This window comes from Falco peregrinus, chromosome 1 (assembly GCF_023634155.1).
Source record: "Falco peregrinus isolate bFalPer1 chromosome 1, bFalPer1.pri, whole genome shotgun sequence".
Classification (NCBI taxonomy): Eukaryota; Metazoa; Chordata; class Aves; order Falconiformes; family Falconidae; genus Falco; species Falco peregrinus.
In genome coordinates, this window is record NC_073721.1 from 54,249,633 (window position 1) to 54,262,776 (window position 13,144).

Consider the following 13,144-nt stretch of genomic DNA (forward strand, 5'->3'; position numbering starts at 1 on the left):
CAGCACCAACACCAGCCCTTTTCCACACACCTTTAACTACCAGATCCACTCGCATTACAAAGTCAGCAATCTTTTTTATTTTCGACACATTAAAATTCTCACACCTAAAATACCCCCAAAACATAGAAAGTAGTTACAAAGTTTTAATTTCAAATATAAGCTCCCGTAACCAGATGGAGGTTGACAAATCACAAGCAAGATGTTCAAATGCCCAGGCAGAAAATCCTCCCTTCCCACTTTCCTTCAGCCCCTAACCTTTAATTCCTTGTAGTAACCGTGGTCTCCTGCATCCCTCTGCACCGCAGCCCAGAATGCACAGTGATTGTGCAAGCCAGAGGGGGAAGTCCTGAAAAATGCTCATCGGAACAAGTTGCAGCTCATGTATACGGGGGTGGCTCCTCAAGCCTCATCCAACCCTCAATTAGGTGACACTGCTTTGCGCAGAAATGCAGCTTCCTGTAATAACAGGGCTCTCCCCACTCTCGCCCTTGGGGGAGGGAATGGAAACATGGCAATCAGGCCCTGCACAGACTCTCGGTGGCTGGCAGTTTCATGAGATGGGGCAAGCAGTTCTGACAGCCCACCGCCCCATTCTGCAAACACACACTACCGCTGTCCAGGTCACACTGGCTATGGGCTCAGCAGCCTGCTCCACAAATTTAATTTGACTTAACCCACCTAACACGGGGAAAAAAGTAGCTGGGGGAACCACTTTCTACCAGATGTGAGTCACACCAGAAATATGGTCGCAGTCGAACAGCTGGAGGCAAAACAAGCCCCCCTCTCAGCAGCAGCAAACCATTACGTTACCTCAGTTGCTCACAAAGTCTCAGTTTAGGCTCCAAGTTACTGAACTTGTTTGAGGCTCCCCATACGGAACATGTACTTGTAGCCAACACTTCAAACCTTACAGCATCAGGCTTTATTTGCCTTAGTGCTACAGGGAAACTGGCATTTTACTTCTCGAGAGGGACTTAACAGATGGAAGACAGCTCAAAGAGCAAGTGATCCAACCCAGAAAATAAATTTAAGGCATTAATGATACATTCTTCTTGACTCCTAACAGGCTGCACGGCACATGCTGCTGGGAGTAAGCGTAAGCTGGCACGTTTCGTGTTCAGAGAGAACAAGGAGTAACACCACATGGCAGTCAGAGCCTCTGTAACAAAAACACAGCAAAAAGCAGCGCAGGGTAGAAAAGAGGGCATGATCTCCTCTGCCTCCTTACCCATTCCCACTGAGCCAAACGTCACAACCTCCACTTTCCAGCTACATTCCCAACCAAGGGGTTGCCAAGTCTGCCACAGCAGTACTATAGACCTTGGTCTTTCTGACAATAGCCCCCAGCTTGCAACTACAATAGTTACTCAACTCCTAAGGTGTATTTAGGCTCCACTTCTCCAAGTACTCTGGTTAGCGGCCTCAACAGGAGTGGAAGGAAGAGGAAGATAGGGATTTATTGCAAGGTGAAACCATAGAAGGAAACCAAAAAGACTTGGTCACACTGCAACTTGAAAAGTCATGTGGGGCTGGTTATTACAGCCAGAGGGTTCAAATCACTTGTTGCTCTTACAGTAACTAGCCAAAGGCAAGTTACAATACTTGCCATTTCACAGGTATCAAGAGTTAAACTGGCTGAAAAAGAAGTGGGAGGTTAAGATACATGAGAATGATTTATCTTCCTTCTACTAGATGGGAAGGAAACCAAAATGAAAAATCACTGCCAGCCTTTTAAAATAAGACTGTAGAAAATTTAAGTCTTGGAGGTCACCCTAGTGGTGCCAGTAACACCAGCTCAAGGATGGTTCCAAAGTAGGGGCTTAAACCAGAATAAGAAATAAAAGGGGGAAACATCGAACCATTCTCCCACATCCCCACACTGGAACTGCCTGCCCTGCAATGGGCTAGGGGAGGTAGCGTTCCAGGCAGGCTTGACATCCACAATGTCCACATGCCCACCCAAACCATTCTGGTGAGCAGATGGTTTATAAATTCTGAAGGAAACATTCTCAGTCACTTTCAAACTTGACGGAATTGACTTGGGTCGATATAGTGCCCCCACGGTAGCTGCCTCGTTTTTTCTTTGTCTTCTCATGGCGGAAAGATTTGCCTTTAGTGTATTTCAGGATATTGTTAGCCTTCTCACCCCAGTCACCAGCTGCTCCTTTCTGTAAGGGTTGAAGGAGGAAAGGAAAAAAATTCAGGTCAGCACCCAAGAGAGTAGAGACAATGCTTTGCACTTCACCCTACCCAGCAATCACCAGTACATTGACACTGGAGCTGGTACCACTCCCACACACCTCCTGCCAGTGCTCACATGCCTCTTACCACCACCTCCTGGTGGAAAACGTTTCCACCAAAAAGACTCCCCGCAAGCGTGCCAAGGTTGCTCTGCTGATGCATATTTGCGTAGGTCAAGCGTTACTGCTCTGGGCACTACCTAGCCCTACCTTTGCTTCAAATGAGTTATCAGCAACACGGGCATCCAGCTCAATCTCTTCCTCCCTTACGCGGCGGAATGGAGAGGCTGGCTGTTAAAGAAAACAAGATTCAGTAAGCACATACACATGCATGATACCCCCCTAGGGACAACCTTCTTCCCTCCTTTCCCTGCAAAGGTGGAGCTCTGTTCACATCACTTCCACCTTTAAGTAATTTCTCAGGTTCGTAATTCTTTCCCTTCTTATCAGGCAGCTCAGGGATGCTCCTACGCAAGCATATCCAATCAACATTTGCCAGAATAACATTATACACCTGCACGCACTTCCCAGTGTTCTCCAGACAAGGTTCAATTGCAAAACCAGAAGTAATCCTGTGGGCCCAGCCTCCCCCCAGAACAAACCTCCTTGTTCAGGAGGCCTCTCCCACAAGTCACCACAGTCCACCCTCACTCACCTGTTTCACCTTGGGAACTGTGTGTGGTGTTTTGGCTTTGATCTTTGCTTTTTTACTGTGTGGTGTCTCTGACTCCTGAACATCTTCCCTCTTCTGTTTCTTCTTGATCGTGCCTATTAAATGTACAGCAGTAAAACTTCAAAAGGGAGTAAGCATGGTGTTGGGAAAGGCAAAGGCATCTCCCCCCCAAGAATGCAAACCCAGTGTTGACACACAGATGTAAGAATCAGTCCCTGCATCACTTCACCCAGAAAAGAGACTGCTCTAACAGACACTAATGGCCATTCTGGGTAAGCAACAATTTTGCCATCCTATCCTAACGAATAAAGGTAATTTTGTGGAATAGGGTACCTCTATATTGATGATTTAGTGCACTTGAGAAAGTTCTGTTGGTTAAAATTTGCCAGTTCTTGGAGTCACACTGTATGCACTTGCACACATCGCTAGTGCATTCAAAGTTGTTTTGCTCCTGGAGGGATAAAGATTGAGATTGCACATTGGGGCATCACTTGTGGTGGTGTCCCACTCAACAGGGACAAGGTCTTCCAGCAGTACGCCTTGCTCTCACTAACAACCTTGTGCATGCACAGATGGCAACTGACAACTGTACAGAAATGTTACCACAAATTCCATTGCCATCAGATATGCAATACAGACAAAAAAGATCACACCAAATTAAAAACTAGCTCTTTCCTCTCAGCACTACACCAGATGGCATAATCTAATAGCACACAGAAACTAGACTGAATATTGTTTAGGAAAAGCTCCCATTCATGTCTAGCTCAGTAACACTGCCTGACAGACCCACTTCCCAGACTGTAGGCAATACCTCCATTGACTTCTCCAGTCTCTTCTTCAGAGCTGCTTTCACTGCTGCTACTGCTGCCACCAGCTGGCTTAGACTTCAGGTTGTTTGCTGCTGGTGTGGATGCTTTTGCTTTCTCTGTGGAGGCAGAGGTCTTAGAACCATTCTGTGTCACCTTCCCCGCCTTCTTGGGCTTCTTATCCTCTTCGCTGGAACTATCAGATGAGCTGCTGCTACTACTAGAAGCAGCTACCTTTTTCCCCACAGTTGCTTTTGCTGCTCCTGTAGATTTGGTGGCTGGTTTCACTGCTGGCTTCTTTTCTTCTTCACTGCTTGAACTATCAGAGTCAGAAGTGCCAGCTTTGGGAGCTGGGGTAGAAGGTTTGGATGCCGGCTTACCCACTTTGCCAGCTAATTTAGCTGGAGTGCCTTTCTTCTTCTCCTCCTCAGAGCTGCTCGAGCTGCTATCTGAATCAGAGCTACTTTGTGCTTTCTTTGTGGCTTGTGACTTCTTTGCTGCAGGGGTTGCTGCTTTAGTTGTGGGCTTCACAGGGGCCTTCTTGTCAGAGCTATCAGAATCTAGAACGGAAAGGAAAAGAGTAATCAAGGTAAAGCCCCATTTCTTCAACATGAAGCTAACCTACAGATTCAATGCTGATGCAACGCGCTTCAAAAGCTGCTGGAAACAATGCTGCAATCTGTATTCCTGTCCAACCGCACCCTCATACCCTGCCTAGAAACACAGAGGTGTGAGCGAGCACAATGTGTATGTGGAGATTCTCCTTTCCTCCTACCCCAATACCTGAGCTGTCTGAGGAGGAACTCAAGTCTTTCTTTGCTTGTCCAGGCTTGACGGCTACTTTTGCTGTTTTGGAAGTATTCTTTATCACTGGTTGTTTAGCTGGGAGCTTACTCCCTACCTTCTTCTTGTCATCTTCAGAGCTAGAATCTAGACAAACCAACAAAAAAAGTGTTAAGTTAGTAAGTTTTTGGTGCAAGTTACTTTAGTAACAACAGGTATGTAACTCATGGGGAAGTGAAAAGCAAGAAAGGCTGTCACCCAGTTGAGCCACTAGATAACTGTCAATAAGCAGCATTTGATGAACACCTGAATGGTCAAGGGACAGCATTCATGTTTCCATGTATCATCTTTGTTGGGAGGAAGTAGAAACAAGCAGTTCACATTCTTGCCTAATGCATGCACAAGGAAGCAGATGTCTGGAGAATAACGTAGAAGAAGTACAGGATAAGGAACTGAAGAAAGAGAGTACAGGTATCACCAATAACAAACTTGGGGAGAAGAAACACTGAGAAACGAAGCTGTGTGGTAAATATCAAAGAACAGGCAAGAAATTAGGAGATAAAAATCGACAAAGCAGGGAAAGTGAGGTAGCAACAGCACAGTATCTCATTTTAGCTTTTTATTTCCTGTATCAGATGTGTTTAGCAGCAGTCTGAGAATGGACAATATATGCCTTTGTACTGTATGTCACAGCAACCTGGAATGTTAAACCTGACCTATTCCAACATTCCTGAGCACTCCAGTAACAGTCATCAAAACCTCATCAATTTCTGAGAAAGCAGGCAACAAAACCAGAAAACACAGTCTGCAGACAGACAGGCAGCTGCCAGCCACAGTCCCTACCGTGGCGCCAGAGGTGCCGAGGTACACAAAAGGAGCACCTTGAACTTGGAGGGGAAATGCAGCACGTCTTGCTAGCTATGGAGACTGTGAAGCTTTCGAGCTCATATGCTAAAGGATTGTACAGATACGTACAGATTGTACAGATAACAACATACAGCAACCTGGCCAATAAAAACATTAATGCAAAAATAATCAAGACTATTTCTTGAATTACCTGACTCACTGTCAGAACTGGATTCAGGCTTTTTGGTAGCCACAGCTTTGGTTTGGGGACCAGGGATTGCTTTAGCTACTACTGCTTTGCCTGCAAAAGCAAGTTTAAAATTAACAGACCACATCCACACCAAACCTTTGTCCCAAAACCCAGACCTTTCCAGATGTGGAAAAGCTCCCTTCTCAGTGCACCAGCCATTCAGCCAGCACACTGGAAGCCAAGCAAGGACTTGGCCAGCTGCAGTAATGGGCCTGGCTTATTTCCTCTAAAGTAGATCATGATGACTTTTCAAACCAACACGTGCAAAGTAATCTAACCTGCACTCACTTTGAATCCGCAAGTTGTACAAAGTGTTATTTGGGATGCCATCAAATTACTCAGAAGCTTCTAGAGAAGCAAATAGCAACACAGACAACAAAGTCAAATGGCTTTTTCAAGGAAACCAAGACACTGCCAAAACAGTGTCCACACCATGCAGTACTTCCTCTGCAGCCTCCTCTCCTCACAACTTACCTGCTCCTCCCTTTGGGGGCACCTGCTCTGCCTCATCACTACTGTCTGAAGAGTCACTGCTCTCAGCCTTTTTTGCAGGAGCCTTGGCAAGGCTTTTTTTTGTCTGGGTATCTTGAGGAGGAGGTACAGCACTGTACTGACCTAGGAAGAGAGACACAGTGTTCAAAAGCCTGCATGGTTATGTGAACAGCACATGAGATGTTTGTTATATCAGAAGTGCTTTATTCTAGCTGTTCGGTTCCATTTATTCCCCTTCCGTTGCTACAATCAAAGATACTAGCTTACAGGTTACACCCACCCCACTGCGACCTCCTGTTTTCACTGGGAGTTTGACTCTCCTCAGGGTTCAGCAGACCCAACCACCTCTGCAGATTTTTCCTCTACACTTTGAGAAGAATGGGTGCTTGTGTTGCCAAACTTTTTCAGAAAAAAACAGATGTCAGTTGTTGATTGTTTCCATTTACTGCCTTCTCAAATCCTCTGGTTACAGGATCAGACTGAGTTTTGCTGCTTGATCCTCCACTCACATCAGCTCTCTACTGGAATCCTAAAAGCCCTGTATGATACTGAACGGAGGCCCCTTTAGCCCCTCAGCTGGATTGCAACTGAACAGACCTGCATACTTCACACAAAGCATAAACCAGCTTAAATTGCAGCAGTTACAGAATAAAGATACCACTGGCAAATTACTTCCCAAATCCCGGCAGACAGGAAACCTGCAAGAAGAATGTACTTGAAGGCTACCTGAATAGAAGACACGCAAACCAGGCAGAGTCTGTCACAATCCCTCTCACTCCTCATCCTTTGCTGAGAGAGGAGCTGAACTGTAAGCTTAGCCTCAACAGCCCACATGAAAAGAGCTGCTGTATTTCTGGTTCACAGTGCCACCAACAGCACCACCTGGAACCTCGTGTGCAGCAAGACCTGCCTGTGCTGCACACACACTTCTCCCAGGACAGTGGGACTCGCAGAAAGCATCGTCCATGTAGCTGCTGTGGTATTCAGTACTCACCAGACTTCGGCTTTTGTTTTGCAGGTGGCTTATCATCATCCGAGCTGTCAGATGAGTCCTCACTACTGGAACTTTCCTTGGCATGCTTTTTCTTCCCTGGACATGATTGAGTGGCTGCAGGTTTCGGTAGAAGTGATTTCTTGGGAATAGCCTTATTACAAGAAGGAAAGAAATAATGTCAAAAAAGAAGTTACAGAAATCTTGTGGGGACAGCTTGATGGGGATCTTGTTTAACTCTACACCTCACTTAAGAGAGCAAATTTGGAAGACAAAGGGGAAAAGACTAATGAAGATTCTCAAATGCAAATTTTAGGAAACACACAAGCATTATGACCTTTCTGGCCACTCCGCTGTTGTTTTCTGCTGCATGAATCCCCAATGAGGAGCTCCTCTGACTAAGGGGCACAAAACTGACAAATGGTAACAACTGCCAACTGATTTAACGCAACTATGGCTTTTTTCTATTGCAGAAAGCATTTTTTAACACTGCCTAGTGGAAAACTCAAAGTTACAGATAGCTAAGCACAGAAGAGTCATGCAAAAGTGAACATGTAATGGAGACTACAATATGGTTTTGACACAATAAGATGTTTTCCTGTAAAAGGAAGGAGCAGAGGAAGTGGTAAGGAGGTATTAGGGAAGAAAGTCAGTGCATGGAGAGGTGCTAGAACACATAATCCCACTGTATAAAGGAGAAGGAGGTCTAAGAGCCCCAAATGCTGTGCGCAGCATCTGTGAGGTCTCTGCCTTTGTCTACACATTTCACAGGACCTGCAAGACACATGTACCCAACCATACTAGACTACTAGACTTTTACAGTATTCATGAAGTTTTTCACTGTCTAATTTACCTTCTTTGGTGCAGCCTTTTCCTCATCAGAATCTTCACTGCTGCTGCTACTGCTTGCTGCTTTTCCATTGACCACCTTGGTGGCTGCTTGGGCAGCTTTACTTCCTTTTGAGAGAAGTAAAAAGGGACATCAGAAAATATGCCGTGGTAGGTGAGGGGTAATGACATTCAGCATGAAGTATCAAAGAAAGAAAAGAACCACCAGAACCCAATAGGGCAAATTAAGGCAGTACCACAAGACTGTTGGTTTATCCTACTGCAAGCTTAGAGAGTTTTCAGAAAACTATCATTCTAGACCATCAGAAGTCCCAGGACTAAAGGCTAAGTAAAGATCTTCCCTGCCCTTTGAGGGGAAGACCCTGTCAAAAGCATATCTTAAACAGTTAAGGTTCTGCACCTTTTCCATGTCAGAAGCAGACTGGCAGTACAATGTACAAATGGCAGTGACAGCAGATTTTCAGACTGTTTGTTAATACATATGCCTTTGCATGTAGGTACAGTCCCCATCACTCCTCCCCTGGGTTTTTTGGTTTTGCACTTTGACTCATGACACACAATAAGATGTACCCATTTTAGGTGTTGCTGGTTTTGGTGGCTGTTTCTTTGGTGCTTCTTCATCTGAGCTGCTTGAGTCAGAGCTGGAACTCTCTGCTTTCTTCTGAGGCTGGATTTTGGCTCCAGCTGGCTTCACCGCAGGTTTTGCACCTTTCTAAACAACAAAAGGGAAAAGTGATTAGCCCTTGTACCCATGAAAAGAAAAAGAGGCTAATACCTGGGACATGTAAAGAGAGTATATAAACAGCTTTCACAGAGGTTACCATTTTCACTTGAAAACACCACTCTGCCTAATGGTTACAGCCTGAAAACCTCTGGATAAATTTTCCTCTGGGAAACCTCCCAGCAGCCCATAGAAGACTTCCTTTGCACCTCAGCCTCCAGTTCTGCCTCTTCAAAATGGGGCAGCTCTGAGGCTGGCACTGTGCTCTTCCTTCTCCAGATTACACTAGTTTGAAGACTGAAAATACTAACTGGGCAACTCTGGTTGGTCTCCTCTAGTGTACACTGACACCATTCTTCACCCCTGTCCCTTCTCAAAACCATGACTGCAGCAAGAAAAAGCAAAGAGAAGATTCTCTTTTTACATATACACACATTTTAAAAAAGATTAAATTTATTACAGTGCTTGCAAATAAATCTTTCTTGGGGGTGGGAAGTAAGCCCTGGCAATCTTAGGATAAAAGAAAGGAGCAGACCTGGATATGAATTCAAGCGAGTGCTGGATGTGAAATTCATTTTTCATGGGACTAGTCCAAACGGCACATCATCTGCTACAGCAATGTCTTCTTACATTGCACCTGCAGCAGTCTAGGCACTTCATAGCTCAGGAAAAGTGAGCCAAATTTAAAAGAGAGTTCTGCTGGTCAAATTTGCTACTGCCAATCACTGTCAAACATGTATTAGAGTCTGGAAAGAAAAGCTGACCTTTTTTGGCTTCTCCTCCTCCTCTGAATCTGAATCATCACTGGAGTCCTCGCTGCTGCTCTCTGCCTTCTTGGCTGGAGAAACTGCTTTTGCCTTGGGCACAGCTGCTGCTTTAGCTGCAAATGAGGGACAGCACGCTGATGGTAAGTTAATTCACAACTTTCATGTACCTATATCCTGCACTAGTGTGTATCAGGGGAAAGGTCATTAAACCATGACTCAAGTTCATAACACTGACTTTGTTTTTTGAGCCGGCAGGGTGCGGTAGAAGACTCAAAAATGGGTAGGCAAGAGGATAAAACCAGTTCTAGATTTTTGTCATGTACACACTGAAGTGCAGACTTCCGTCACCAAAAAGGACATCCCACAGGAAAAGCACCCCCATAGGCTGAGGTAACATTAACAGGGTCTCCACACCTTCCAGCTTACAAAAACCCACTGAACAAATGCAGGCTTCCAAAGAGAACCACTGCAAGCTGCATTAAGGTTCCAGGCACTTTGCTTAACATGTTTTAGCCAAATACACTCCTTATGGTTACTGATTTGCTTTTTAACAACACAGAGCAAAATAAATCATTTTTGCCTCAAGTTACAGTTGCAAGTGTCCTTATCAAATAAAGATCAGAAATTCCAAGTGGAATTTCAGCTTTAGGATGGCTCAGGTTGAAGACTCTTTCTGTGACTCTCCCTCTTCCTGTCTCTTCCTCCTCTCCTGCAAATCTACTGCTAGACACATACAAACTTGCATACGCTGTAGTTAAGGCAAGGCACAAAATCAATTCCAGGTCAAAAAAAAAGAAAAAATACAGCCTGCCACATATCAAAGTGCAGTGGAGGGACACATTTTTTTGATAGCACTAGGACACAGGCTTGAGAGAAAGAAAGGTGGTAACCCTAACACAAGCAGCAGATGAGTAAGGATGCTTGCTACTTCTCTGGACTCAAGGATACTACCCTGCATCAAACAGGTCATAGTGCCCACCAATACAGAGGACCCTAATAAATCTTAGCCATGTAGGACTTCTGTCAAATTATGCGTATTTTAACAAATATGAAAGCACTTGTAAAACCTGAATCAGTCTTCCTACAATAGCAAGATGAGAAACCATTCTTTAAAGCTCTCAGTGAAACTGAGCCTCCCTGGAAAACAGTGAGGAAATAAAATAATGAGGTAGCTACCTCCCATGAAGTGAGTACCAGCCCAATCTACATGCACTCAAACCCCAGTTTCACTCAATGTTTAAACCAACACATAATTTGAACGTGCTGAAGCAAGCACAAGTAACCCTGCTGAAATATCCTATCAGTGAGTGTTTGGAAAGCTGAATCTCAATACAGACAAGGTAACAAAGGTGCTACCTCAATAGCACCTTCAAAACTCAACACAGCCCAACACCTTCACCAGTCTCAGCCAAAAGGGACAAATGGAATGGCTAAAACCTTCCGGTGGACACAAACCATGACGTGCTTTAATTATAACTGGACAGAGATTGCCCTTAGCTAGGATGAACACATCCCCTACATGTCATGCGCAAAAGATGCACCAGAAACAAGAGCAGTCAACACAAACCCAGTCCTCGATGGCTGCTGAAGGACCGCAACTGAGCTGCTAAGGCTGAACGGTACATCCAGGTGAGGGGCCATTGCCACACACCGCCCTGGCCTGCCCCGGGGCCGCCCACAAACCCCACCTGGTTTCTTGGCTGGAGGCACCTCATCCTCCTCGCTGGAGCTGCCATCGCTGCTGGAGGAGGGCTTCCTCTTCACTTGGGGGCCGTTGGCAACCAGCTTCCTCTTCCTGGCCGCTGGAGACCTACGGGGAGAAAGGCTGGGCTGGGCACCTGGAGGCAGGGCCGGCGGCGGGAGCCCAGCACGGCGGAGCCCCGGCCCCCCCGGCACTTACCTCAGCCAGTAACTGAAGATGTCCAGGAGGGAGGCGGCGTTGGGGTCCTGCTCCTTCTGCACCGAGATAGGATGCGTCAGTCTGCCGGCCGCCCAGGCCGCCCCGTGTGCCGCGCCCGGTGTGCCGCCGGCAGGCCGCCCGGGGCCCGCTCCCTGCCCGGGGCCCGCTCCCCACCCCCCGCCGGAGCCCGCTCCCCCCCCCCCCCCCTCACCGCCGCCGCCTCCTTGGCGAAGGCGCGCGCGGCGCCCTCGAAGCGGTTCTCGCGCAGGAAGGTGAGCACGAAGGGGAAGAGGTCGCTGGGCACCGCGCGCCACGCCGCCATGCTGCCCCGCCGCCACGTGCCGCCTGCGCGCACGCGCGCAGCCGCCACCACGCACGGACGCGCGCACGCCGCCGCGGCTCCGCCCACCTCCCGCCATCGTGGCCGGGCTGTGAGGCGTAGCGGCCGCCCCCCGGCAATGGCGGGCGGCGGTCTGCGGGCGGGACGGGGCGCGCAGAGGGAGGACCCGTAAGGCACAGCCGGCGTGAGGGGACCGGGGGCGGCGCCGCCCGCCCCTGAGCGAAGGCAGCTTGCGGTGGAGAGGCAGCCTTAGGGCCCCCAGCGGAGGAGGGAGCCGGGGCAGCTTCTGTGAGGAAACCCGGGATCGCGTGTGTGGCATTAGAAGAGGGAAAACTTCAGCCCGCTTAAACCTCTCCCCCCATTAGTCCACCTCTGGTTGTAACCCACGTTAAATACGATCGCTGAAAGGGGAGCGGTAGGGAGTAGAAGGTGCAAGGCCGTGCCAGGGTGGAGAGCGGGCCGGTAGCCGCGGCGCTGGCGGTGCCCTCACCGACAGAGAGCGGTGCCACGTAGTGTGGAGCGTGGCAGGCAGAGCCAGACAGCAGCAGCAGCCCCAGGAAAGCTACAAATTAGGTCTAGGAACTGCATGAGGAATCTATTCTGGAGCAAGAGGAGATCATGCCAGAGGAGGGGCTAGGGTACAAGTAATGCTATAGGTCTGAAGAGACTGTATCTATGAGGTAGAGCCAGAGAGGGACTTGGGGATAAAGTTCCTTAAAAGAGGTTTGAAGGGTATTAAGGAAGTAAGAACAGAGATAGGGCTTGAGACAGGTACACCTACAAAATAGGACAAGCAAGCACTAAAGGCCCAGACCCGATTTTAAATGGAGCTCTGGGGCCTATAGGAAAGGGTGGGTGTGAAAGCTCCAGATGAGGCTGATCAGGGCAACCGTGGCCTGTTAGTGTACTTGGGACTCTGATAAGGAGTTTTCATTCAGCTGTTGTGTATTGCTGTGGCTTTAAATTACTCATTTCTCCAGTGAGGTGGTATTTTTCTTTTCTTCCAGGGGGAACTGGAGGTTTGTTCTGATAAATGCAGTGCTCTGTTCTCCTTGCCTTTGTGGCTTTTTTTTTGTGGTTTTTTTTTTTTTTAATTCTCTTCAGTAGAGCATACTATAAAGTCTGTTGAGGGCAAAGGAAGTGAAGCCCTATACTGAAAGTCCTGAGGTAGGGCTGCCAGGGTCAAACAAACAGTAGTAAGTAGGTAGTGTTATGCTCTTTATGTTTCCCCTACATACCCCTCTGCTCTTAACAATCTCCAAGTACTACTGTACCTTGCTCTGTGGGATTTTGTTCCTCTTCTGTGTAGTTAGGTAGTAGTGCCTGCTGAACACCCACTTGGGCAGTCTCTGTGCCTGGCATAGCTCATGTGTTGCTGGTGTCGCTGGGGGGTGCTGCCTTTGTACTTCTGGGGAAATAAAAGTAGCTTATGTAGCGGTAGATTGTACTGTAGGTTTCTGTCATTTTATACAGTTGCTGTTCCTGT

General features: G+C 47.4%; 1 protein-coding gene across 1 annotated transcript; it reads right to left on the reverse strand.

The window, feature by feature from the left end:
- Positions 1-54: 54 nt before the first annotated feature.
- Positions 55-11,685, reverse strand: NOLC1 (nucleolar and coiled-body phosphoprotein 1). The gene is made up of 14 exons (XM_055812029.1): positions 11,530-11,685; positions 11,319-11,374; positions 11,107-11,228; positions 9,416-9,531; positions 8,501-8,642; positions 7,935-8,038; positions 7,085-7,235; positions 6,073-6,213; positions 5,560-5,649; positions 4,503-4,649; positions 3,725-4,279; positions 2,896-3,008; positions 2,451-2,531; positions 55-2,168 (listed from the first exon to the last, which is right to left on the reverse strand). Exons 1-14 carry the CDS (start codon positions 11,638-11,640, stop codon positions 2,010-2,012), a joined length of 2,088 nt encoding a protein of 695 aa, XP_055668004.1. The 5' UTR covers positions 11,641-11,685; the 3' UTR covers positions 55-2,009.
- Positions 11,686-13,144: the final 1,459 nt, after the last annotated feature.

Bases quoted from the DNA above. Each gene is read 5' to 3' on its own strand.
- NOLC1 (XM_055812029.1), bottom strand. From the start codon at position 11,640: ATGGCGGCGTGGCGCGCGGTGCCCAGCGACCTCTTCCCCTTCGTGCTC. The intron at 11,229-11,318 runs GTAAGTGCCGGG...TTCTCCCCGTAG, and splicing joins ATCTTCAGTTACTGGCTGAG to GTCTCCAGCGGCCAGGAAGA. The intron at 6,214-7,084 runs GTGAGTACTGAA...CTCTCTTCCTAG, and splicing joins AAAACAAAAGCCGAAGTCTG to GTCAGTACAGTGCTGTACCT.